The sequence below is a fragment of the Carassius auratus genome, chromosome 20, assembly GCF_003368295.1.
Source record: "Carassius auratus strain Wakin chromosome 20, ASM336829v1, whole genome shotgun sequence".
NCBI classification, from domain to species: Eukaryota; Metazoa; Chordata; class Actinopteri; order Cypriniformes; family Cyprinidae; genus Carassius; species Carassius auratus.
Genome location: NC_039262.1, coordinates 16,040,053 through 16,067,434, shown reverse-complemented (window position 1 = coordinate 16,067,434; position 27,382 = coordinate 16,040,053). Strand labels below are relative to the sequence as shown.

General features: G+C 37.8%; 2 protein-coding genes across 2 annotated transcripts; both read right to left on the bottom strand.

Annotated features, from left to right (window-relative positions):
• Positions 1–1,528: 1,528 nt before the first annotated feature.
• On the bottom strand, positions 1,529–14,175 carry ppp2r5ea (protein phosphatase 2, regulatory subunit B', epsilon isoform a). The gene is made up of 14 exons (XM_026291253.1): positions 13,677–14,175; positions 8,434–8,594; positions 7,186–7,382; positions 6,975–7,076; positions 6,241–6,333; positions 5,788–5,918; positions 5,621–5,680; positions 5,270–5,378; positions 5,059–5,112; positions 4,896–4,946; positions 4,655–4,774; positions 4,136–4,263; positions 3,232–3,333; positions 1,529–3,150 (listed from the first exon to the last, which is right to left on the bottom strand). Exons 2-14 carry the CDS (start codon positions 8,588–8,590, stop codon positions 3,048–3,050), a joined length of 1,407 nt encoding a protein of 468 aa, XP_026147038.1. The 5' UTR covers positions 8,591–8,594; positions 13,677–14,175; the 3' UTR covers positions 1,529–3,047.
• Positions 14,176–15,722: 1,547 nt separating this feature from the next.
• Positions 15,723–26,899, bottom strand: LOC113121036 (sphingosine-1-phosphate phosphatase 1-like). The gene is made up of 3 exons (XM_026291247.1): positions 25,996–26,899; positions 21,844–21,933; positions 15,723–18,275 (listed from the first exon to the last, which is right to left on the bottom strand). Exons 1-3 carry the CDS (start codon positions 26,674–26,676, stop codon positions 17,724–17,726), a joined length of 1,323 nt encoding a protein of 440 aa, XP_026147032.1. The 5' UTR covers positions 26,677–26,899; the 3' UTR covers positions 15,723–17,723.
• Positions 26,900–27,382: the final 483 nt, after the last annotated feature.

The following is a 27,382-nucleotide window of genomic DNA, read 5'->3' as shown; positions in this document are numbered from 1 at the left end:
GGTCCACTGTCATGACAAAAACTTGCTTTTGTGAAGCAACATCCTATCATCTTATATTGCTTGCCGTTAAATGTTCGTTGTGGATTTATATACTTTTTCAATGATGTTAAGGCTATTTGCAACTAAAAGGTGAATTGTTCCGGTGACATCCACGTCCTGTTATTTTACCTGTACAAAACAGTCTGTTGTGCTTGTTGTAATATTATTTTAATGTATTATTGTAATCATAAACACACTGCTTGGTAGCGCAGATAGTCTTACCGTTTAATCCACTTCTAGTAATCTATAGCAGCTAATGAATAGGAAATCTCACACATTTCAATAAAATAGCTTACTTCTGTGAAGCAAATTGAAGTGCAGAAGTTGACATCTCCACATAATAAGAACATCTTTGGTCTTCATGGCTACTTAACAGGTATGTTTGTGAAGCTTTGGTAACGTTAACCTTTTAAAATTGTGTGCAAAACAGTGCCCTACCCCAATATACATTACATACAAACAGTACTAAAATTCACTGGGAACAGTTAGTTCTAGCTAGTAATAGTATGTGACTACTCTGAAAGCGATAACAGTGTTTCTTTTGATAAATGATGATAATAGTGCTCTGCTCTCCTCCAGGCTGAAGAAGCTGCGAGACCAAGCAAGTAATCATCAGCGTAGCTTTCAGCGCCCTCTGTTTGTGAAAATAATCACTACGCGTTCGCTTGTTGCAGATTTGCAGTGTTCTTGTCCATTTTAAACTTGCTGTAAAACGTTGAGACAGGACACCAAAAACCAGGGTGACTGGTCATCCTAATGTAAATCACTGGCATTTTTAGACTGAGCTTTGCCACAAGCGCAAGATGAAAGCATTAAAATTATAAATGGGTCCCTCACATCCAACAAATCTATGCCTAAGTTTAAGATTTCTTACATATGCATGGTGTACGGTTTCTGTATTTTGATTCTGTAAAATCAAGCATGATTTTGACATTTACTCACCGTAAAATGTAATTTCAAACCCGTATGAATTTCTTTCTTTCTCTGTTTTAACACAAAATAAGATGTTTCGGGTAATCAAAGTGGTCGGTAGCCATTGACTTTCATAGTATGGGGGAAAAAAAATCCTATGACAATTAATGCCTACAATCAACTGTTTGACTACCCCAAATATCGGTCAGGTTTGGAATGACATGAGGGTGAGTAAATGACAACAGAAAATACAGAAAATATCAAATCTTTAAGTCTAATTATTACCAAGACTACCAACTACCATACTCTCCTTGCTTTAATAAATAAATTCCTCTTTATCATTCATCTGGAATACGCCTTCTGCCACCTACTGGATTTAAACTGCACATTAATGCTTTTATTGATTTAATCTAAACCTATTTTCTCACATCAAACTGTATGTTTGTATACTCTAATAATAATAGACAGATAACACTAAGCCTCATGGGTTAATCAGATCAAATTGATACAGGTGTAGTTCTGAAAAATATATATTACACTGAAACCTACAAAAGCAATTAAAAACAAAGCAGCCAAGTTTACCACAAAAGAAAAACAGGTTTATTTAATATCTCTTTCTTTTTAAAATAATTAGATTTATTCTATTCATCAAACCCTTTCTTTTGATTTTTTTTTTACACATATCAAACTTGGGCCATCATAAAGCACACTATGAGCTTGGGAGAGTTAAAACAAGGAAGAGAGAAAGAGAGACACGTGATTAAGCCAAAAAAAATAAAATATAATAAAATACATCCTCCTCACATGTAAAATCCACAACCACGATTGTTGAGACTTCAAATAAAAGAGAAGAGAAGGGGCTGAAGTCCCAGGAGAACAACTAATGAGTTATAACTCAAAGTGCTTTTTAGTTTTTTTACTAACCTGCCCTGGCGGCTGGTATTTCAGAAGAGAGATTATGACCTACCGGATCAGAGTTAGGCCCTAAAAACCCCACCATAAGCAGGATTTCATTTCAAACACTCCATGAAAAGAAAGAAAAACCTTGTTTCGCTCAGCTCGGTTGTGTAGACGACATCCACCCACCCTAAAAACAAAACGAACAGAGCCGAGCAGTGGAAATCTGGGAGGCTCACGAAAAGCAGTTCAGAATATTCCTTATGAAAAATATGTCACCTAACGGTTTTAAAAACACTGGATGAGCTCTGAACACGGTGCGCCGCTGAAATTCCACGAGTCCCTGCTAGTGTCGGAGAAACCGAGCTTGATGTACTCTTGGTAACTACTGAATTTCCACATTGGAATTCCCAAGAGTCTCCACAGCAGACAGCATGAAACTATGACCAGATCATTACCTGGTTCACAAGTTAAAAAAATAAAAGGTCCTCAGAGAGGTTTGTCCTCTTTATTGAGCGAAGGTAACCACTGTAGCCGACTGTGGCCCATCTCGCACATTAAGTTATGGACACCTGTCCACACTGTACAGTAAAGGACTGGGTCGATCATCCTGTAAAAGAACAAAAATGCAAACCACAGAGAGGATTGTTCAATGTTTGTTTTTTTCTCTCTCCACTCCTGTTTTCCTTATATTCACGTCATGGGTTTCTGGTTTGCGTCCCTTGAGTCAGGGGAGTCGAATTATGTCTAGATGGAAAAGTCTCTCTTCATAAGGGACCAAAAAAATAAGACATCTTTAATTGCAGGGTGAGCACAGATCCCAAAGTCCCAGGGCAATTCCTTAACAATATACTGACATGGAGACGCTGAACAATTTCTGAACTGAAAAGGTTTTTTTTAAAATATATCCTTTGACCATAGTTGATTATCATTTTACCATATATATTTTTTTTTACAACAAGGAGTGCACATTAAGTCTCTCTTCAAATTTTATGTTTTTTCTTCTTCCTTTCAGTGTAGTAGTATGATACAGGAAAGAGGGAGAGGATTATTTACAGTGCTGTTGAAAGGGAGGAAATGAACGAGGGAGTGTGCGGTAGAGTATGCAGGATGAGAAGCAAATAGGGGGACGGGGTCCCTGTGGCAGAGTAGAAAGGGATTGGTTGGGACCACACAGAAGGGCGGAGACGAGGTCCGTGTTAGGTGGGAATGACGCCATCACTGTTCTGGATGCCCCGTCTGAGCTCCAGATCCTCCAGCTTCCTCCATAGGTCCTCGCGCTCCTTGTCCTTCTTCCTTTCCCTGAAGGAAAGAGAGGTAGAGGTTATCTGAGCCGCGCTGTAAACTGTAGGAGTTTACAACAATGCATTGTTTGATTCTTACCTTTGCCTGTCTGATTTGTAATTGGCGGCGAGTTCATCAAACAAGGCGCTGTTCATCTCCATGAAGGCTTTGAGCACATTGTAGATCAAAGCTGATATTGCCCTGATGGTGGAGGAAAGCAAACACGATGAACATCAAACCACTTTGTCAAAAGTGCAGGAATGTGTGCAAAGACTCAATATCAGTTACAACTAGATCATGCTTATTATGGAGAACACCTTCTGATCAAGGTTAAAAGGGCTGGGTATAGATTCAGATGTCCCAATTCGATAAGCTCTCGATTCGATTCTTGTTTTTTTTTTTTTTATATATATACATTCAGTGAATATAGTTTTAATACAAATGCTATTGATATTTTAAAAAAATGAACAGTAAACATCAGTTTACAAATGGTGAATTTATAGAAAGAAATTTAGAGCCACTAGTCTGTATTTAAACATTTTCTTTTTTTGTATGAGCTCCTTTTTTAACTGTTTTCATCAGTGATAATGTTTACATTTTTGTGTGTGTATTGGTGAACTGTATGTGTACAATTAAGATATATATGACATATTCTCCTCCCAGGATCATGCTGTTGTAAATGAGAATTTGTTCTTAAGTGACTTGCCTCGTTTAACTAAGGTTAAGAAGAAGTATTAGTATGATTTCTGAAGGATCATGTGACTGGAGTAATAATGTTGAAAATTCAGCATTGCATCACATAAATAAATTACATTCTTTTAGTAGTAGTATAGTAGTATTTCACAATGATGCTGTTTTCACTGCATTTGATCAAATAAATGCAGATTTTGTGAGCATAAAGATTTAAAAAATCTTATTGACAAAAATCTTGAATGGTATATATTAATTGTTTTTATTTCAAATTAAAATAATACATATAAATAAATGACAATATAAAACTTACGGGTTCCAGTGCTCTTTGGAGATCCTGTAGAGGCTGGCAAACATGATAGGCAGGATCACACTAGAGTTCTCCTCAATCAGACTCATGATATACTCATTGTTCCAGTAGTACAAGGCTCGTTCTGCCACCTGAAACAAGATCAACCTACATTTTAAATATTGTAAAATCAGTAGTGTTCTACATACGGATTTTAGACTGCAGAACCTGATTTAACCTAAAAACTTTAGTTGAAAACTATTAGTGGAAGCATAGTTGATTTAGCTTGAGCAATGGATCTTATTCTTGATTTATATTTAATAGATTTTATACCCAAAATGTTGTGATATTAATGATCACACATGCTTACTGATCTTTACAATGGACTAAAAATGCGATCAAATAAGGGGAATGGTTCCTCTGTGAACCTGTGATGGTACAGCGATGGGAACTTGCTTTTCGAAAATCTTCATGTTTAAGTTTCTTGGCCATTACAAGACATCACAGGCTTTGTGAGGAAGATTTAGGGTGGGGTGTGTTTACCTGAAAATGGGGGCTGGACACACATCTAGCAATCTGTTTGAAGAGCAGCTCTTGGATCTTAACAAACTGAGTCGGCTCGATCACGTCTAGAATCTCCTCCAACTCTCCAAGAAACATAACCTACAAAAGAAGACAATGCGGTCGAGGGTACAAAAACATTTAGGAAAAGCGTGTAAAGCATTTCTCCTGAAAAAAGATAATTTTTTAGATAATAATAATAATAATAATAATAAGGCATCACCTCTTTTTGACTGCATGTTTTTGGCCAAAACTTCAACAAGCCTCTGATAACCTACAAAAAAAAAAAAAAAAAAAAAAAAATTATCCAACTTGTGAAAATGCTTTAGAAACAAGCTGAAACTTGATTAAGAATGAGGAAGATAACAGTGACAATGAACACTTACAGGTTCTGTTAACGTTGGATCTTTCTCTAGGAACTGTACAATACAATAGGCCAGCTAGAAAAAGAGATTACTTCAGATTAAAATACATGCATTTCAAATGTTGAGATTCATAAACAAGCATGTAAACAGGGAATCGGTTTCTTCTGCCCCTGAAATGTAAGTGAGCAAGCACAGACATGTGTACGAGTAACAAGCAGCGGAGTGTCTGTACCTGGGCATGGAAGAGAGACAAGCTCTTCACTGAGTGCAGAGGCAGCAGCACTTTCACCAGGAACTGCTTGTGCTCAGCTTTGAGAGGAAGCGCAAAACCATTGATGATGCTGTAAAACCAGAGATGTGTGAGACTTCTGATCTGACACTGATAACCATGAAAAAAACTGATAATATGCAGAAGACACAAACTTCTAAATGTCTCGGGGCTGAGGAGACAGGGTGGAGTAAAATAAAACAGGAATATGACTTCTGTGGGTCACCCTTCATGTCTTTCCAAACTCTTTATTTCCTGATTTCAATTTCTCCACATCACTGCCAACCAAAGAATAGGTCCTAAAATATGACTTACCTTCCCAAAATCTCCAGCAGTTCAGCTACGCCACTGAAGTGCTCGGTCTCGTATACAAAACTGTCAGGGCAGGAGAGGAGAGGAGAGAAAAAAAAAAAACATACATCAGAATAACAATATTTCATCTAGTATATTCGCAAAAAAAAAAACACTTGACAGTTATTTACCAAAGAAAAATGTTGTTGATTTGTTTGCGGATGAAGGCCCTGAGGCCGAGGAACTTTCCATAGATTCTGTGCAGAACTGTCTTCAAGCAGTCCCTCTCTCGTGGATCCTCGCTATCAAACAACTCCAAGAGCTAGAAAATCCACAAGAGGAGTTGTATTAACCATATTAGCAATGTGTACCACTCTAAAATAGACATATTACATTTCTTAATACACAGCAACTAAAAAAAAAAAAAAAAAAAAAAAATTGGAACTGGTTATCATTAACAAAATTCAATATTACAGTTTAGAGGTAATTATTTTAAAGATATTTGACAGAAAAATGCCACCACTGACCAATCAGTAATAAATATTCAAACAGCTATATCTGTGCTGTTTTACTGGCAATACTAGCTTTATTTGATTGATACTAGGATGAGAAGTCAGAGAACACTGCACAGACAAGTCACTCACCTGTAATACAAATTTCTGGTCGATGTATTTTTTGGCAACGCTGGGCTGAAATTCCTGACTTTCCAAGAAGCGAATGAAGAACTCATAAATGAGCTTAAGTGGAAAAGGAAAAGAGAGAGATCAGACATCTTATCCTTGAAATGAAACCTTACAATTATTTCAACCTTAAGAATTTTTTAAAAGCCCATATAGCTTGATTTTCTGACCCTCAAGGTGAATAAAGGCCTCCTGTAGCGTATAGATGCATTTTTGTAAGAAACTTTACTATATTTAAAATGATATAAACACCTTTTTCTCACTTCTCCAAACTGTCATAGACATATGCGTAGAGCACGTCGCTGTGATTAGTGATGAATGCGAAGCGCGATGAAGAGAGAACAAAAAAACTCCGGTCACGAATTAGAAGCACAAAATGAGGATTTATAACAAAACATGTGGGAGGATTTCAATATAAGCAAGGAGGACACTGGTTTTACTTTGTTACAGTTACAGTTGGCAGATTCACTACAGGAGGCCTTTATTCATCCCCCGGAGTCGTGTAAAGCATGTTTTATTATGGATGGTTGCACTTTATTGAACTATTTTTGGACTGTTGAACAAAAGCACCCGCCTACCCTCATTCTTATTTTTGATTTTCAGTATCAATCAACAAAAAAAAAACTATATTAATGCTAATTTTTGGGTGAACTAACCCTTCAATTCCTATTTATTTGCTGCTGGTTGCGACTCAATACCTGTAAGTGTGGCCATGAAGCCTCCAGCGTGGGCTCATCTTCCTCTGGGTCAAACTCATTGCTGTCACTAGGCGGTAGAGTCCGAAAAATATTGTATGACACCTGTGACAAATGAAAATAGGGAACACTTAAGGTATCTCTGAATTATATAGTCATATAAATTAGACAACCACAGAAACTTTTCAGTCACATGGTGTGCTACTAATCTCACCATTTTGACCACCTCGGGGTAGGTCTGCTCAGTCAGGTAGCCCCTGCTGAGAGTGACATAGTCCACCAGTTCATTGAGGGTGGACCGCTTATACTCTTTCATTTTGAGGTCAGACAGTGTGTCAAGGAAGTCAAACAGAGTACAGCACTGCTGCAGTTTCTTGAGAAACAGCTCTGGTTGCTCCTGCGCAGAAACATCTTGACAGACAGAAAGAAAGAGTTCATGCAAAATAATCCGTGGATACTAAGATTCCAAAAATGTTTTACATCAACCTCCTTGACTTTCCCACTGTAATCTGCCTCATTTCAGGACTGTTGGTAGGAGGCCGAAAATACTTCACATATTAGCTTGGAGGTCCATTTGGCATTTGACCTGTAAATATCCCAGCTCATAGAGCGCTTGAGATTGAAAAGCCATTCAAGACACAGTTATATATGACCCAAAAGTATTTGGCTTTACTGACCATATTTAAACACTTCACAGAGACAGAATGTGCTCACTTTTAAAGCAAAACATTGAAGTTTGTTAAGTTTTATGTCTCAAAACAAATGATTTACTGTTCATAAATCTATTTAGATACTGTGTGGATCTCAAAAACGTACTTTGTTCATCAACATACTTTAGCTGACATTAAACATTTTAATAATACATTTCTGTATGAAAGTATTAAAGATGCATTAAACGGATCAAAAGTGATAGTAATGACCATTACAATCTTTTCTATTACTCAAAGAATCCTGATGAAATGCATCACCGTTTACACAAAATTATTAATCAACACTTTTCATCATTGATAATAAGAAATGTTTCTTGAGCACCAAATCAGCACATTAGAAGGATTTCTTAAGAATCATGTGTAAAGGATGACTGAAGTAATAATGGAAAAAAATTATTCTGTAAGAGGAATTTAATTTTAAAATAAATATATTTTTTAAAACGACTTGTGTATAAATAGAAAACAGTTCTTTAATTTTTTTATATTATTTCACAATAATACTGTGGTTATCTTCAAATAAATAACAGCCTAGGTAAGCATGACAGACTTAACAGAACAATCGTATCTTGAAAATTGAGACTTTTCTTTCATTTGGTCACACAGCAACAGTTTGTCTGCATTCAGTTTGTCTCTTTGCTGATTTGTTGTTATAATACAAGCAACCATATCAGCTCTATCAGACAAATAAAACCAGCAAAACACTCTGCCATCACAAACCATTAACTTCCTCTGACCACGTAAACACAGCTTACCTTTCAGCAGAGGCAGCTGCACCAGCTCTATGGGCTTGTCCTGAGATCTGAACTGGGACGAGCTCTGTGCTCGCCTCTGCCTGGTTTTCCTGACAGACTTCCTGGAGAAGCCGTCCACCTTGTCCACCGACGGGGCTGTGGTGGCTGCTGAAGACATAGCCCTGTTCCAGAGAGAGTTCATGGGCAACAGAGAAAGAGGAAAACAGAACAGTCAGAGATAATGTGCAGAAAACCATTGAGATTTTGAAGTGTGCATCCAATGGGCAATTTACTATCCCATGAGGCAACAGAAGAGGAGTTGTGAATGGCAGTGAAGACATATTTAGATGCTTGGATTTACTGAGCAGCTAAATGACAAAAGCAAATGAGCTTCCCTGGAGGAGGCATTTTAAGGCATCATGATGAAAAGTCTGTTACGAATCAAAATCCTCATCCAGTCATGATCAAGACAGACATGCACTCAAGCCCTCAAACTCTACCTGCTTTGGCCTTTCAAATTCAAAGTTTGTAAACAGTGGTGGGCCATTACAGGTTAAATTGTACTTAGGCTGGTGTCCCTGAGGCTTCTCAGCCTTACATAAGGGCTAAAAACACACCCACAGGAATACCATGCACTGGGATTACCATGGGACGGATGGGACAGGAAGTGATGAGGCTTTAATACTCCTCTCAGGCAGAACAGGAAGTGGAGGAGTGGCAGGAGTGGGGACTTACATTGTACACGTGTTCAGCAAGGCAATATCTCCACTAGAATGAAGAGTAGTGTGTAACGTTGGACAAAATGATGAGCGACAAAAAATAAAACCCCCAACAAAAACCAAACAACAACAACAAAAAAGGAAAAAATAAATATTAAAATAAATATCAAAAACAAAAGCAAAACAAATTTACACACACACAAAAAAAGAACTCAAATCATAAAACAAGCAAAAATAAAGCAATACAAAATTAAAACATGAAAACAATAAAAGCAAACATAATTCATTAAAAACAGCAAAACAAAAAACAAGAACAAAACCCACATCATAAAAGCAAAAAAAAAAAAAAGAAACAATACCAAAACTGAACAAAACAAAATAAAACACTAAATAAACCAATACATAAATATTAAAATAAATATATTAAAAAAATGATAAAACACGCAAAGAACAAAAACAAACAAAAATCATAAACAAAAAACAGAACAAGAACAAAACCCAAACCATAAAACAAGGGGGAAAAAAACAATACCAAAACTAAACAAAACAAAAAAAACACTGGACATTACACAGGTTCTACCATGTCATGTTTTTAAAGGCTTAAAAAGACTGCAATGAAGAATGTAATGAAAACCATTCATCCTGAATAAGAACAGTTTTTTCCCCCAACCCACCATCTAAAATGTTAACATCCTGACACTTTGCTATGGTAGGAGCCGGATGAGAGTAACAGAAAGGTGATTAATGTCACAGCAGGAATAGATACTTTGTTCTCCAGAGAGTATCTACAGGGGTCTATGGATGTGACCTTCTGTTCTGCCCTGTGTCCTACATTTGGATACACATCAATTTCAGCTCCAGCTTACCAAAAAGAAACCAAACTGAAGACCAGAAAAAAGGGGGCAATTAGTGTATCATCCGTTTATAAATTCTCATAATGGATTAGATATTAACACTATTAAGAATAAAATTACCAACCAATAACACTTTTTTAAATTATCACTACAATGGAAACATACGCATTACAATGCAAAGGCTTTTTACTTATTTTAATGACTGTGCAATATATTACTGTATTACCGACCTGAATATTTACTTGCTCAACGATAATTATCTAGGGCCTTTGGCTTTCTTCTGGCTTCCTGCAAGGGGCGTTGGCTAACAGAGACCTCACAGTTATGGTTGCTGTGCAAATCCAAGTGCTGTCATTATGACAACTCACATCATTATCACCAGAGTCCTCCAACTATGACAAGCAAACATCTACCAATTAAAAACCTCTTATCTGCTGACAAGGAAGACGACAACTTGTCTGAAAGTTGTGTAATAAAGACAAAATATTCCCTTAAGTCTACTTATCTGGTAGGTTGAAAGTTCGCTGGTTCATCTGCTGCTCTGCCCTGGCATGATATTGATGGCGTTTCTCACCTTCCTAGGGCAAAACTCCAGATTTGCCTTCTTTAAAGTTGTCAAAATAAAATGACTAATTGCATAAAAACAGGTTTTTGGCATATCCAGTGGCTATGATAAGCAATTGCCACTGAGTATTTTCACGAGTCTAATAAAACAACTGGTAGGAAACTAGATGAAGCTTAACTTAAAAATTACTTGGTATAGCTTAGCTTAAAAATGTTTACTTAAAAAACATTAGACTTTCAATGTGCAATAACACAATTAAATGCATTCATTTCATGCAGTCAAACACTACTCGTGCAACCCAATGTAGACTTAAATCATTTTAAATAAGACAAATGCCCTTGGCGTCTACATAAAAATTGTGTAATGTAAAAAGCAAAAGGGAACAGCCTCCAAAACGAAAGGCCATGATATTAAGCAAGATCTTACGCCTAATAAACACTCTTAGCTAATACATTTCACAACTGAGTGTAACTGTCAGTTATCCGGCGGATAAATGTGAGGCTGCCATAACACCAGTCATAAAATAAAAGGACTTTGGAGGCAAAGCCACGCCATGTAGGGAAGTGTTTCTACCATCCTTACTGCTGCTTGTGAATTTAAAAACAAGAACACATCGTATAAGTGAAGTAAGTTACATTTAACATTAATGTCAACCCAAACGGTAATATAAAAGGTCACTAATCTGAAATTATTCAGAACATCAACTCAACTTTAGATACTAATAAGCTTTAAGTGATCATATGATGAACCAGATGTAGCCTATGAATGCCTTACCAAAACAGAGACGAAATTAAGACCACGAGAGCCTTATGTAAAAGTGAGCGTTGAAGAACAGCCCACTGCTTTTCCATTCTGCAGATGTGTTTATATTATGGTGGCTCTAATATGGCCCTAGACGGCCTGCCAGTACGAGCCTGGGATTTAAAGTGCTGAGAAACAAAGCACTGCACACTTAACCACAGTCCAGGATTTATTCCCCATTCATCAAACAGTATTATAAATCAATGCTCAAGATACCAAGTTGTTTACTGGACGTTCAAGGTTTCATACACAAGGCCTTTCGCAGACATCGGTAAGAGAAAGACTGTGATAATGTTTAAGGCCATTATCTGAACATATAATGTAAGCTCAGCTTCTTCATAGACTGAACTGTAAAATGTCTCGAGCCATGTCAGGCGACAAAATAGCAACTAGACAGTCCGGACTTTGACTTGCCTGTTCTAAAGCGTGAAATGTCATCTATTGAAGCGGTTCGGTTATACATTTACTTAAGAGTGTAGGATCATTGCTGTACAACATGACCCACATTTAGTTAAGCTTCGGCTCAAAAACGGACACCCTGACGTCCTCACAACCTCCAGTAAAACACCCTGGCAAAATACAGAATTCGTTTTTGTTTTAGAGGCGGCAAGAGAGCTCCAAAATATTACACCCCCCTTACATCACAAACAGGACATGGACACTGCTGATTATATTTTTCTCCAGACAACAGCAGTGCAAAGAGCTTGTTCTAGATGGTTTATTCACTAAAGAAACTGATGTGCTTACATATCCTGAAGTGTCCTGCTGGGTTTTTGTAACCTAAAAATTAGCAACCTCTCTCTTGGAGTTCGTTTAGATGGGTCAAACAAACAAAACAAAAAAAATCTATATTTCTATGCCTGACCATAAACATACACCTATTTTTTGAGTGAACTAGAGGCAGTTCTCTTCCACTTTATGTTCTTAGTTGAATTAAAACATGACACACACACAAAAAAAATGTCACTGAGTGCAGACAAAAAGTGATAATCACGTCAAAGTCAGAGAAAGTGGAGAGAGGCAGTTTAAAACATGACAGTTCAACAGTTCTCACTGGACTGACCAAATTTTGACAGGCATTTGACAGGCATCATTCATGCAATTTCATTAGCCAAGATACTATTTTGTTTCAAAGTCAAACTGTTTAAAAATCTGCTGCGACACACCTGACTGTATCGTAATGCTTTTCCAACGCTTTCATGAGTAGCCAAAATGTTTTTGCCCAAAAGAAACCACTTTAAATAATGCATCTCAGACACCACAAGCTTTGAATTGAAGGAACATACTGCGAGACAACAGCTTGTGTCCGTGTTTGTTTTATAAGGAAGGGCCCTGTAACATACAATTGACTCCTCTCATTGATTAAAATGCCTAACTCAAATTACAACCACTATACAGATGGTTGTTCTTTACATTGACACAATGTTTTTGACCAAGCGAACACTGGATCTGAGTTTATAAAGACATCAAACTTTCCTTCTACATACTCCAATATGCTTTATCCAAAACATTTTTATGCAGACTACAGACAGCAAGTCACTCTCATTGCCCAAGGTTTAACTACTTTTTTGTTTTAACAAAAAGTGACTGGTATGATCTTGCATTTCACTTTCTGATGAAATGCATGTCCTTGACAGATAAAAGTATGTCCTGTCTCAATATAAACACTGCCAGACAGGAAACCAGGAGAGTTCAAATCAGTGTGCCTGAAAAGTCTCAATTGTCGGTCCGTGAAACGCATGACTGCTGCTGTGGAAAAAAAAAACAGGTGTGGAGTATATTGCATTCCCAAGAGCCTGAAAGACTAGGCCAATAAACAAGACTGTTGACTTGGTAAAGCCGGCAAAAGCCAAAGAAAACCTGAAGGTGACATACTCAACACTGATTATTAGCATGTACTCAGATTTGGAAAGTGAGTTGATGTTCTCATCCCATTAAATGCTGATCAGACTGCCTACACAGGAGCCTAAGAATATAGCTCAACATTTATGAAGGAAATATAATAATCATCACTGCACAATGAACTACCGGGGCTCATTTCACAGCATTATCCCATACCGATATGAAGAAGGCGTTTCCGAATACGTTACCTCAAATCAGCAAACATGTCAGAAACCAAACGACAAGATTTTAATCAAAGCACCATCGTGTTTAACTGCCAATAAACACAAATCGACCTCAGTGGTTTTGATCTTATAGAGTGCATAGTTCTCTAGTTATAAATAATTGGCTGGTCAGTCTGCTTTAAATAACAGGACCCTTGTTAAATATCACTCTAAAATCATCATTAACTTAGCAACACAGTGTTTAATTGTATTTTCTTACCTCTTTCTATGGTTATCGGGTCCAGGTGGCTCGTTTTAAGCAGCTAACCTTGTACTTGCAGGCGACCCAGCTAGCCAGCTAACTCAAGCGCTTCACTAGCGGACTATTTAGACCGGTCTCGGCTTTGGAAAACAGTCCGTGTATGAATGGTGACGATTTTTCCGACTGAAGTCACACCAAAATTCCTGTTATGAGATAATTAGCAAGCCGTCTGAAGGTATGTCAGCATCGCACAGCTAGCAGGAGCTCCCCGTACAGCTAATCCCTGTAGCTGCCGTCCCAGCCTGCACCAAAAGCCACATTCATACACATTTACTGACCGACTACATACCCAGAAGTTGGTCACTAAGGTAAGAATGTCCTTCTCCTTACTGCTAAACTCACTCAAATGGCGACTACTTGCTAACCTGTTATCACAAATATATGTTAGCAAACTGTGCTAGTGCTGTGTGCCTATTTTTTCCTGGCTCAAAACAGACCGCTAAACCTAGCTTGATGACACACTGGTTTATGCTGTTAGGCCAATGATTGGTTACCCGCTGCACAACGAACGCGTGGATTGGTCGGTGGACTGTCAATCAAAAACTGTTTAGGCACGCCTCGAAAGTAAAAACGTCATTGATGTCGATGAGCTATGGTGGTAGGTTGCGGCGTAAATGTCTGAGATGGAGATTGGATGAAGACAAGGAGCAGAAAAGCCCGTGTGGCTAGAAATGTCACCCTAGCTGTGGTCCGCTCGGTCTCCGCCGGCTCTGTTTCCCTCAAATGAGTCGCATTACAACAAAGTAATTCAACTTTTTTTTTTAACGCTGTAGACTGCTAGACGAACGATTCCACTAACGTTTCCTATTCGGGTTCACACCCCACGCGTAAACAGAGCGTTTTTTTTCGGGCATGTTAACAGATTAGTACGGAGCATTTACACCGCGCGCAGAAGTGTGCTCTAGTTTTGCTGCTATTAAAGCCACAGTGCATTTTACTTGATCAAAATTGACCAGATAAAAATAAAAAATAACACATTTCAACATAAATTATATATATGGAAGGGGACGGGTTCGAGTAACTGATTCAAAATTGCATCACTAAAGGACTTTTGTAGATCATCTTCTATAAATATCAGTTCTTAAAAGTTTTTGCAGTGAACTACACCATTTCAATGTAATTGCATTAACGTGTCCATTTTCAGTACTTGAGAGTTCACGGAGAATCCATTCCACTGTTCTCCGCGGTGTACTTTGTATGTTCAATCACATGATGGCGATAGAGTACCTTATCTTTGTTCCTGCCATTCTCAGCGAAGATTCCTTCTCAGTGCGAGATGATCAAGTATTATATGTTTGATAAAATACGAACACAGTTCAACATTATTCCCGGGGAAATGACTAATAAAATGTCTTTTATCATTTTATTCAGGTAGGCCTACTACTGTTTTAAAAGTATAAATGTTCCATGTAGTCCATAAATTATTGTTAGGTCATAAAACTGCATACATTTTTTTTTTTAGATTTGGGGAAAGAGTCACTTAAAGTAGTTTTAGAGCAAGCACAACATGTACCACTACTAGACACTGATGTCCAGCTTTTATGTCAGCTATCCTCCGAATAAATAGATTTTTTTATTCTGCAGTGAATGTGGGAAGAAAAAAAAAACAGTTAAGCTAATATACGGCAGTACACAGAGCCGAAATATGTGTTATGTACAATTAGCTATTGTGTGGTAAAATCTGAATAGTAGGAAATAAGCAAGGGCCTCTTGCACTTACACAGTGGGTTAAAATCATTACATCATGCAGAAAGTAGACCTTTGTCCAAAGAGCTGACAAATTGAGAAATGAGTATGTGTGCCTTGCTGGATCAAGAGATCACGAGCACACACTTGCACTGATAAGAGGAAACACTGCAAGCCAAGCATTTAGTTAGTCGTAAACAGTTATTTTTACAAACATAATGCTGTAATACAAAATGAAATACTCACTAGTGATCGCTTTGTAATGTAGTCATTTTAATAAAAAAATAATTCCACAGGACAAGAACACAAATACAGTGGTAATTCATAGTTTTTTTTTATTCACGGTAATAATAAGAACAGAAAAATGTCAAGAACATTACAGATACACTACATGTGTGAGTTTAGATGACCATGAAAGGCTCAAAGTTCAGCACAGGTAAGCTGTACAAGCTTCATTTATAATGCATTTCCTTGCAGGAAACCCTAAAACACCATCCAGCCATCTGCCACTTCAGCTCAGAGCACTGTCAAATAAAGCAGCTTATTCAGTTATGGCACATTTACTATATGTACAACTGAATATGCACAACCGTTTCCTTTCTTTACACTGGTGCACAAATAAATTGAATAAATTCCACTTTTAGTACATTAAACCAATCCGTAAATACACATCACATGTAAGGTGGAAAAAAAGTTAAAAGAAAAGCCTTCAATTACATAAACACTGTAGATGCATGATAATATTTGCACCATCAAAATGGTTTACAGAGAGACAGCTGTGGGGTTTGTGTCTAGTTGGAGGATATAGTTGCCCTGAAAAATAAGGATGCAAGGCACTGGGGTTTCTGAGCAATTAATGTTTATCAGAGATCTGGCTTCACAACATTTCCTTGTGAACCTAAACACACCAACAAAAACAGAGTACTAGTTTAAAGATACAACATCAACTACCTAGCTTAATACTGACAATCAGAAAATTGGAAGTTAAAACTGCAGTGAATTCAGACAATTGGACAAAGCAAGGAAGTTCAGTCATTCCATTAAATAAAGTCACACTGAGTGAGTTCCTGGAGAAAGATTTAAACAGATCTTTATTAGACTATTAAAATGTAGTTAACTGTTTTAAAAAAAAAAAGTGATTGTTCTCTTAAAAAAAAAAAATATTCACCCTCATGTCATTCCAAATCTGATATACACAGATTATATAAAAAAAAGTTTCAACTGTTTTTAACAGTATAATTAAAATCCATTTTATTTTTAGACAAACAGGTTTGAAACATGAAGGTAAGTAAATTCTGAATTTCGATTTTTGGGTGAACTGTCCCTTTAAAAAGAAATGAGAAACAGAAATATAAAAAAAACACTTGAGCTATTCACTCGCTGCATAAATCTTACCCTCTGTAATCATTTTTAAAAACATATCTGACGCATATAAATAATACATTGATAAAGACAATGTTAAAGATATGCTGCATTCATATTCAGAGCGGCCTTTTTCTGGCTTGGGTTTCAAGAGTAACACATCTTCAGGAAATTCATGTATACAGCATTCATACTGACAGAAAGTTCCCTCCCCTCATTCTCTCAATGCATTGCTGCTTATTGTTAGGCGTGAACTCAACCGGTTTATAGATAAGAACAACTTTCTACACCTCTCAGATTTAAGAGTGTCGTTCCTGAACCACTGAATGAACCATTAGGGCCACAGCACTGATCTGGAGTGGACCCTCTGAGAAAAGAAACAAGCCTTAGGAAGAACACAGAATTACAAAATGTTATGAGAACGAGCCCTTGAGGGAAAACCATGACAAGGATACAAATGTCTGACAAGGGTGTTCACACAGGTTAGTTTGCACAGGAAGGACCGCAGACTGAGCCAAAATCTAGTTGAGTGAAAGAAAGCACAAGGGTCCAGTATGGGTGGGTGTAAGTCTGCTGAAGGAAATAACTGAAGACAAATGTAGGAAACATCAGAAACCTTTTTGAGAATGGCTATAAACCTTGCTGTTCAAGAGAACAGGTCCTCTGAAGATCATGACGTCACACGCACTCACTTTCAAGAAAAACAGCCCACCGATGGCAACAAAAACCCTGTTCAAATTTATCAGTTCCATAAAAACTGTAAACAAAAAAGTGAAATAAAAAATTAGCATGGAAGTGGAGCTGGTGAAATTATCAAAATCATCAACATCATATGTGTTTGCAACTAAATATTGGTTGGTTTTGACTATAACTGGAGACCTTCACTAGTCCAGGTAATGTATAGGTTAAGCTAGGATAAAAACCGGATAATAGCAAGGTTGAACGGAGGGATTTTCTTCAGGATAAGCCAAGGAAGCCAAAGAGAAGTGGCACCAGGAAAACACAGCAGTAAGCCACTGTGCCATAGACCATGTACCGGTACGCCAGTTCCACGTGTGCGTGTTGTCTAGCCTGCCGCACGTCATCCGAAGGCACGCCAAAGATCCTGCAGGCCAGCGGGATCGCCACTGCCTTCATAGAAGCCCTGACGGCTAGAAGCACGGCCACTCCTACCAGGAGCCGCATGATGGAGCGGCTCAGCAAGGCCCCGTCGATCAGGGGCAGGGTGAGTGGGAGACCTTCTTCGGGGGGATCTGGCTGCAGACCCACTTGGTAGTTCAGGCGGGATGCCAACGCAGCTCCAACAGCTGTGGCCAACGCTTGGGCCGTGTCACCACGGGAGGTGCTCCATGAGTCCAGCGAGAAGGCCACCAAGCTGAAGCCAACATGCACAAGCAGGACAACCAGAGGGGCGTAGCTGTGGGACAGGTAGAACGTGTCGATGTCATGCAGCATGGGTTGAAGGAACGCCAGGATGAGCACACTGTAGAGGAAGCCTGTGATCACCTCCTGTGAAGATGAAGGAGCAAACTTATTAGATTGAAAGATTCTGAATGCCGTGATCATTTAGTACCTTCATGTCATTTCCAAACCCATAAGACCTTCAAAATACAAAATCAAGACATTTTTAATGATACAGTTTCTGTCCCGCAACTTCTTGTTTCACATAGATTCATTTTATACCACCATCATAAGTTTGTCAACTTTCAATGAAGAGAGTATATTCAATGAATATCCTCATTTGTGTTTCAAAGATTAACCAAAGTCTTAAAGGTTGGGAGCAAGCAGTTTTCAGACAAATTGGCATTTAAATTCTCATCGGTTTATCCCCTACTGTCCAGGCAAATACATGTAGTTTAGTGAAAACAGGTGTTGATTGGCACGAGAAAGGTGGTGTTCATGCATCAGTGATCTGTATTCACAGTGTATGAGTCATTATGGAAACAGGGCCCAGTTGTGTATAGAAATAACAAAAACATTCACACTGAAATAAAACGTTGCAATGCATTTATTAACTGTACAGTGAGTCCACTAATGTAGGGCATGGTTACCATGTCAGAACTGACCTGAGAACAGGCTGGAAGAATATGGCACATAGACCTGATAAAGAGGTGTCATTAATGTATGTTTTCATATACTTCAGCTGCCTTTGTGTGTGGCACAAAAATATTGTTCAGGGCATCTCTCCATTTATGTTAAATTTCACAGACAGCAGATGTTCAAAGTCTAAGCTTCCGGCTCACCTTTTTCTAACACTGCAGCCTTGATGAACATTAGGAACTGGTTTTGTAACATTCTTCCTTCAAACTTAGTTCTTGGACATTTTATGTTGATTTGTGAAGAACTTTATGTAATAAATATTTAAAAAAATTACTCATGACCATTCCCAACCCATATAATGTCCTTTTTTCAATGGAACACAGGTGAATTTGTGAAGAAGTTTCTGCTCACTCTTTTCAATAAAAGCGAATGGTTTACAATCTTCAAAAATAATGCAAAGGTACCACAAAAGTGGTCTATGTAACTCATCTGTTGTATTCCAGGTTATCTGAAGTCATACGATAGCTTTGTGTGAGGAACAGACTGATCATTCATTCATTATTTACAGGAAATCTCGTTTGCATCCCAATTAAGCAGAAGAATTGTTTTCATTCAATAAAATAAAAATAACGTTTTTTGAGGATCGTGTGACACTGAAAAATTGAGTATTGGCTGCTAAAAATTCAGCTTTGCCAACACAAAGGAATTGCATTTAAAATTACATTAAAATAGAAAACATTAATTTTAAACTGTAATATAATTTCACATTTGGAACACTTTGTTGACACCTTTAGAGTGCCTCATATTTGCTTGACAGCCTCAGTTTCATTATATAGGAATCATAGAGTGGCTAGAATATTCTTCACATCTGTTTTATTGTTCCACAGAAGAAAGTCAGTCACACGCGTCTGGAGTGGCGTGAGTCAGTTCAGTAAATGATCCTTGTCATCTAATCTTGTGTGAGGCACATTCAAGGACAAGGTTAACAGAAGATTAGAGCCTGACTTTGGACATCTCACGAGAACACTACAATCTGATTGTCTGTATAAAATACACTCATGCTTTTATACACTTAAAAATAGGTAAAAGGTCAAAGAATCCTGCAGAGTCTGCAGTAGGAAATGCCTCATCATAAACCATCCACATAGTCATGACAAGAAGCCGGTCTCTTCAGTTAGATCTGACAGATGTGTATAGCCTGTTCGGCCGGTCCATGTCTATTTTATACATGTACACACGCTGCTCCATGTACTGCAAGCCAAAGTGCTCCGACTCTTTCCAGAAGTCTCTTTAACACATTCCCACTGCACACCTGCTCTAGTCCTTCCCTCGATTTCAGATTTTTACATTCCTTGGCAACATTCACACAAATAGTAATATTTTTAGCAAATTTTTTGGACTTTCAATTTCAAGTTTCTAACATACCGTTTAGTATATTAATAATAAAATATTTTATTATTTAGGGTTAATTCAGGATAACTGGAGAAAAAAAAATTCCCAGCGTGTCTAAATTCACCCGAATTCACGCTCTATAACATTTTAAACGTAGACTTAAAAAAGGGATAGTTTAATAAACCTCATTGGCTCCCCCTTATCAGGCAAACATATTTTTGAGCTTCCACAAGAACTGATGAGTTTTGTTCTTGTGCAACAAATACAGTCGGGGCTTATCATATTTAATGAGTTATATGAACCTTTTGACCTGTCAAAGTTCTGGTTGCAAGACTTTCACTAGAAGGACAGAAATCTCAGGTTTCATTTAAAATATTTTAATTTGTATTTTAAAGATAAAGTATTATTGGTTTGGAATTGCATAAAAACAAAGATGCTGAGATATAATGCAATCACCAAAGACCTCCCTCTGCATGAGTACACCACCAACAACTAAAATTAATTTACTTTTTTTTTTTTTATTGACAGCCCGTTTTTAAACATTTTAGACATGAGCTATAATATTTTTAATGACGGCCATTTATAAACATACTTTTGCTGAAAAACAATAGCGCACAAATGACTGATTTGTTAATTTAACTGTCTCCAAGATACGCTCTCAATTTTGACAGGATAACTGTACCTTGACATTTACATTTGCACAATTTGCAATAACATCCATTAAAAAAAAATGCATGTGGTCAATGAACCACATAAGACATGGTGGCGAAAGCGGACTGGCCCGATAGGACCAGTGACCATACAACATTGAGCCCTGGTCCACAGACATTCACACAGAGCACTTTGACTACCTAAATCATTGGGTGTGCAGATTTCCTCAAAGATGATTCAGCCACCTTCATCGAGAGCACAGCTTTAAACTAACAAGGTTTCCATCACCTAGGCAACCAGCATCTGCTTTCTAAATCTGTCTGCTCCCACTAACAGCATTTAAACCGATAGAGAGACACAGCCTCTGCAAAAAAATAACAAGTCAACGGTAACTGTTACTACATGTGCAACCTTCAGCACTGATGACTAACACACAACATGTCAATCTTGATGACTAATGCACAGCTTGTGTTTCAAATTGTATATCGGCCTCGGTCTGCTCAACACATAAAAATGTAAATGATCACCACTGGCTCATACAAGCCCAGCGGAAGCAATTATCCAATCAGGGATCTTCTGTGAGGAAAAGCAAAACAGATGAGCATTAGAAGATCAGAGGATACAGAGGCAGCTGTGATGTCTCTCACTGGTTTGTTTCTTTACTGACAGGAGAGGGTTGCAAAAGACTAAAGCATCATATATTAGGCTTCTTCTTGAACTGCTCCAAAATCCTTAGTCACAAAGCTGCAAAGTGAGAAATACAGTTCCTCAACTCTGAAAGCTGTGGAGAGCTGAAGGTGCCTGTACTGCATAAAACAATATGCTCTGAATAAACATTATACACAGCTACTAGTGCAACAAACTTAAGATTGAGCTTATTAATGGGTTCTTACATCCACAAACGAAAACGGTCATCATTTACTCACCTCAAGGTGTTGATGCACTGGTTAAAGGCAATGAGAAAGAATGATTAAATGTGACGAATGTTACTCACCAGGACAGAGTGCATGCCCATATAAATCCTGCTGATGCACACAAGGACACTCCAGAACAGAGCGATGCTCAGTCCAAACATGAACGGGTACTGTTGAACACAGAAGGGAAAGACTTGTGAGGACCTGCAGTACAATAGGTAGTAAAGTCAATTCTTAAAATCAGTCAAAACCAGGGTTATAAGCTAAAACGAACACCATAAAAGAAAATAAAGAAAACTGTTGGTAAAATAGATATCTTTACATAAAAAAAGTAATAATTTTTTTTAACCTGATGTACTAAAATAACAAATACAATTATATTATTAAATTCTGTACAATCATATTTACAAGGGAAAATAAACTGAAAACAAAAAGTTGTTTAAAGACAAATACTTTAATTCAGCAAAGATGAAAGAAAATATTAAGCAGCACAGCTGTTTTTAACATTAATGAATCTCTTGAGCAGAAAATAATCATATTAGAATAATTACTGAAAGATCATGCGTCACTGAAGGCTAGAGTAATGAGGCTGAAAATTCAGCTTAGACACCCGCAAATTACATAAAATCAAGAATGAGTCTATTTAAACTGTAGTAATACTTCACAATATTACAGTTTCTACTGTTTTAAAAACAAAAAAACAAATGCAGCCTTCACTCTTAAAAATCAAGGTGCTTCACGATGCCATTGCTTTTTGTCTAAATGGTTCCATTAAAGAACCTTCAACATCTGAAGAACCGTTCTGTTTGACAAAAGGTTCTTTGTGGTGAAAGGTTTTTCAGATTACAAAAAGGTAAGAAAGATGGTTCTATAAAGAACCTTTGACTGAATGGTTCTTTGTGGAACCAAAAGTGGTTCTTCTATGGCTTCGCTTGAAGAACCTTTTGAAGCACCTATATTTTAAAGAGTGTTGGTGAGCATAATTTCAAAATCTAACCAACCCAAAACTTTTTCCATTCCAAAGAGAAGGCTGAACAAACTGCTTACAACAGGGGTCAAAACCATACAAAACAACTTACAATTCACATAATGATCAACCACAAGCTAAGCAACAGAATCAGGACAGAGTGGGCCAGAAATGCCTTACGAGTCCATCAAGGATTGAGACCACCAGGCTGTTAATGTAAATTCATATGTTTGATGAATTCCTGAACATACTCTAATACTTTAAGAGGCAGACCAAGAGCAGCTGCAAGAGTCGTGGATCGAAGTAGCTGCTGATCTGCAGAAATGCCTCTGGATTTCTCATTCAGAAAACAGATCTGTTCGTTTTTGGCATTCAGTTGAATTTTCCTGTGCTCATGTATTTATTCACTCCAGTAGTCTGAGCAATATACCAGTACCTCTCACAATCCCATCTACATTGACGACTCTGTGTGCAAGTTAAAAATTTGAGCTGACTTGACCTCACTGGTTCGCCAGCAACTTCCAAAATAAATCATTAATGCAAATTTTCCGTTTTCCTTTTTTTTTTTTTTTTTTAATAAAGAGCTATGGTTAAAGAAGAGGAAATATGTTTGAGGCTATTGTTCCTAGTTTCCTGCTAAATTAAAGAGGATATGAGAGCAAGAAACAAAAAAATATAGGGACTGAGTTCGGTTTTCTACACAAACAGCTGGATAAGACTTTCAGTCTTAAGCAGGTACATGGCACATTACGGTGAGTTTCTGCTGACTTCAAAACAAAACAAAAAAACTGCAAGGGAAAAAATGAACTAGAACTGACTTCTTATTCATTTGTTCCCAGCAGTTTTTCTATGAGAACCTGTCAAAAACCGAACACTAAAAGCTTTCTATAGAACTAGATCAGATCCCTGTTATTATAATGGGTGTATCAAATTGGGTGTATCAGTTATCATAATAAGCAATACAACAACTTCTAACTATATGCTAATTGTTGTCAAAAGTAATAGTTTTTGGCTCCAACAAGCATATGATTCAGATAAACCTGCAGAGAAATCCATATTTATGAATACACTGCACTGTATAAACCATTAGTGATTAAACAACAAATCCTATATATTTTGCACACAAAAAAAATAAAATAAATACTTTTTATTGAGATTAATGTCCTGTCTGGGAATGTTTTTACTAGGAACCTTGATTTCCAGATGAGTTAGTTCTACAATAACATGGAAAAGTAAAACTATTTTTCCAATGGATGCAACAGACTACTGAGGACAGATGACATTTGAGATCTGAAAATCTATATTTGAGCATCAGTGTATGGAATTTTAAAGGAAGGGCAATCATTCTAACAGGTCAACATTGAATTGGATGAACTTCACACAGTACAGGCAAATGAAGTGAATTAGTACAGAAACTAAAAACATAGCACTTCCCCTAAAGAGAAACAGCTTACTACAATACTTTTTGATGCTCAAGTCATAGTCATCTTTCAAGTAAGTTTTTGAGAACAAAGCATTAGGAATAAGCCTCAAATATTATGTTTGATTACATATGCATACAAGTAGACAGTGCTTCATAATGGAGAGACTAAAGGTACCTTAATCTATGAACTGTTTAAATAGCTAAACAACATTACTTACTTACTTACTGTATGTATATAGAGAATACAAATCCTTTACATTCTTGCCTTTTAAATCTTAAGGGTAGTTGATGTAATCAGTGGGGTCTTGACTCAGGTAAAGTATTCTGTTGTTTCTTTGTTTTTATGTCCTAATGAAGAAAGTTCTGTTACACTTTATTTTCAATGAATGAGATCATTAAACAACTCTTCTGCAATGAGCAGGTGAAGCATGATGCCAGAACACATCCTCATCCCACCCCCCTGTACTTAAACTGACAAATACACAACTAATTAACAAACAACAATATTATTTAACCATCAGTGCATTTTGTAGCATTTCTGTCATTCTTGAGCAAAACTTTGTAAAGAAATTTGCTTTGAATAAATGAAACATCTAGGTAAACAATGAACTCTCAAAGGCTGGGCATCAGGATGTTATTAGCTTGCTTCTGCATAATAACCGAAATGCTAAAGGAAGGTTGTTTTGATAAGGACAGATGTTCATAATGAATACAGCAAGCCCAATACAGCACAGCATGTCTTAACATGTTAGACTTGTATCTTTTTCTACAATACTACCCCTTACTTCACTTAGTACAGCAAAATTGAAAGCATATAATAGCCCTTTCCGCTACTGCAGTAACCATTCAGTTAGTTACTGAAATTGCTTCTTTTTTTTCACACCAACTTAAAGTACTGTTGTGCTAAGGGGTGTCCCGAGTTCGAACCCTGACTCAAGGACCTTTCCTGATCCTGTACCCGTCTCTCTCCCCCACTTTGCTTCCGGTCTCATCTATACTGTCCTATAATAATAAAGGCAAAAAAGGAGCAAATATAAATATTTTTAAAAACAAGAATGGCTACTACATAATTTAATCAAATTATATTAGTTTGCTTACAAATATTACATTTTAGTTGAACTATACTAGTAACTAAAAAGGTGTCTAATTGAGTACTCGAACAGGAATAGGTTATACAGTAGCAACTGGAATACAGCTTGATGATAATCGACAGATCCACAAAATTCAATTTTGTAAAATTTTACAATTAGGATCCATTTGTTAACTACATTAGTTAATGATCAAAATTTGAATAATGCATTTTCTTATACATTATTAGTAGTTGTATTCATTAATATAACTTAAGGGACCAGGACAATAAATGGTAAAAAATAAATTATGCATAATTACATGCAAGTAACCCAATCTTAACCATATAGCAAGTACATGTACTGTAGTTAAATAATATCACTCCATACTTAAATGTATAATTGCACTGTAACAAGGGTACCTTAATATAAAGTGTAACCCTATAAACAGTTGTAAACTATTTTCAACAAATCTAACATAGATTGATAAACTCTGCAACAAATGTAGCTCATGTAGGTTAAGGCATCAACTAACTTTGTTACTTCTCACTCTTTGAACAGTGACTAATAGTTAAATTATAAGTGCAACTGGCTAATTGAAAATATACTAATCAATAAGTGCTAATGCATAGCTCGTAATATAAAAACAGATGCTTGTTAGCTCAGGGAGAGACAGACTGCTAAAAACAGACAGAAGGAACACTGTCCACTTGTCTCACGTGTGTACGATTATCGATTGGTTTTGTGTGTGAAGCAGCTCAGGGGTGCATCATACCTGCCACCGGCTGCACGTGAGCAGGAACAGAGAGAAGGGCATCGCGGTGCCGGTCATGGCGTGTGTGGAGGGCATGCTGTACTCCGTGTTGTAGAACACCTCCACTTTGACCACAGGGGGAGAGGCGGGACGGGTCCAGCGGACCAGATCTTTGGTGGACTGGCCGAGGAACAGCACCCAGGCCCAAACCACGATCAGCTGCCGGCTCACATAGGGGTCGACGTTCCACATCAAGAAGGGGAAGAACAAAATGAAGAACATCTCGTTGCCCAGCTCGGTACCGACGGTGAAGAGATAGAAGAGAAACCGGTTCTCGATGATGAACTCCTGACCAACATCACCGGTCAATGAGTTCCTGCGTAACGGCTTCACCTTGCCTTTGGAGTCCCTCTCCGTGTCTTGCCCCGAGGGTCTGTGAACGGAACATTCGTCCTCTTCAACATTTTCAACGGCATTTAAACTCTTTCTCAGCCTTTGGCCCGGAAGTCCGTGTGCTGAGTCTCCACCAGCCGCGCATTGCCCCACGCAAGCACCGTTGACCCCGAGCGTCTCGCCAGACTCGGCTTGTTTTTTAGGGAACGTCCCGCGGACGCCGCAAAATTGCTGGAATCTGGCGACATGGCAAGGATCCTGTAGGTACCGACAAAGGCAGACGAATCTGTGGAGCGCGTCACTTGCCATGGTAAAAGCGAAAGGGCTGAATCAGTATCCCACGCGCTGCTCGAGAGGCTGTCAACAAGCGCGTGCAAAGCTGCACTGAACAATGGCTGGTTATATTGCACGGCGCATAGCTATACAATCCTCGAGTCTTCAACGCACAGGAGACAGTTGTAAAACAGAGTGGCTGTTTGACCGGGAGCTAGGAAGTACCCTTCCGTTATTAAGCAAGGAAGGGCGACAGATGAGGTAGTATGTACGTAGCTGAAGGCGGGGACGCGCACTGGCAGTGACGCACAGTAGGTCCGAGTCTTTCTAAACTATGGTCTGCTGGGAATATTTGTTAATATTCACTTATGAAATAACGTTATAGTAACAAGCATGAAACAAGAGGATCAGAAAATGGGCGGAGCTTAGCGCTTTATCGAGAATGAGGAGTTTGAAAAATAAAGCTTCATTAGTTAACTTACTTACTCTGCATAATATATCCAATGGCTGTTAGCGTTTTTGATGTTATTTTCAAGTGTAAATGATTATACAGGACACGTCTGAAGCAGCTTGTTGATGTCGATTTCACGTGGTTCTTGTTACTTTTCTCCGCGCTGGTTAGGCTTCCCCAATCACAGTCATTTTAAAGTAGTGGATGGGAATTTATATAAATAAAAATTATTTCAAAGGGATTGCTACGTATTTATGTTTGTGCGAAAAGAAAATGCACAAATGTTCGGAA

Coding starts and splice junctions, on each gene's coding strand:
- ppp2r5ea (XM_026291253.1), bottom strand. CDS start 8,590: ATGTCTTCAGCAGCCACCACAGCCCCGTCGGTGGACAAGGTGGACGGC. Junction 7,383..8,433: donor GCAGCTGCCTCTGCTGAAAG/GTAAGCTGTGTT, acceptor CTGTCTGTCAAG/ATGTTTCTGCGCAGGAGCAA. Junction 7,077..7,185: donor ACCCCGAGGTGGTCAAAATG/GTGAGATTAGTA, acceptor CATTTGTCACAG/GTGTCATACAATATTTTTCG.
- LOC113121036 (XM_026291247.1), bottom strand. CDS start 26,676: ATGGCAAGTGACGCGCTCCACAGATTCGTCTGCCTTTGTCGGTACCTA. Junction 21,934..25,995: donor TCACGTGCAGCCGGTGGCAG/GTATGATGCACC, acceptor TGTGTTCAACAG/TACCCGTTCATGTTTGGACT. Junction 18,276..21,843: donor TGGGCATGCACTCTGTCCTG/GTGAGTAACATT, acceptor TCATCTTCACAG/GAGGTGATCACAGGCTTCCT.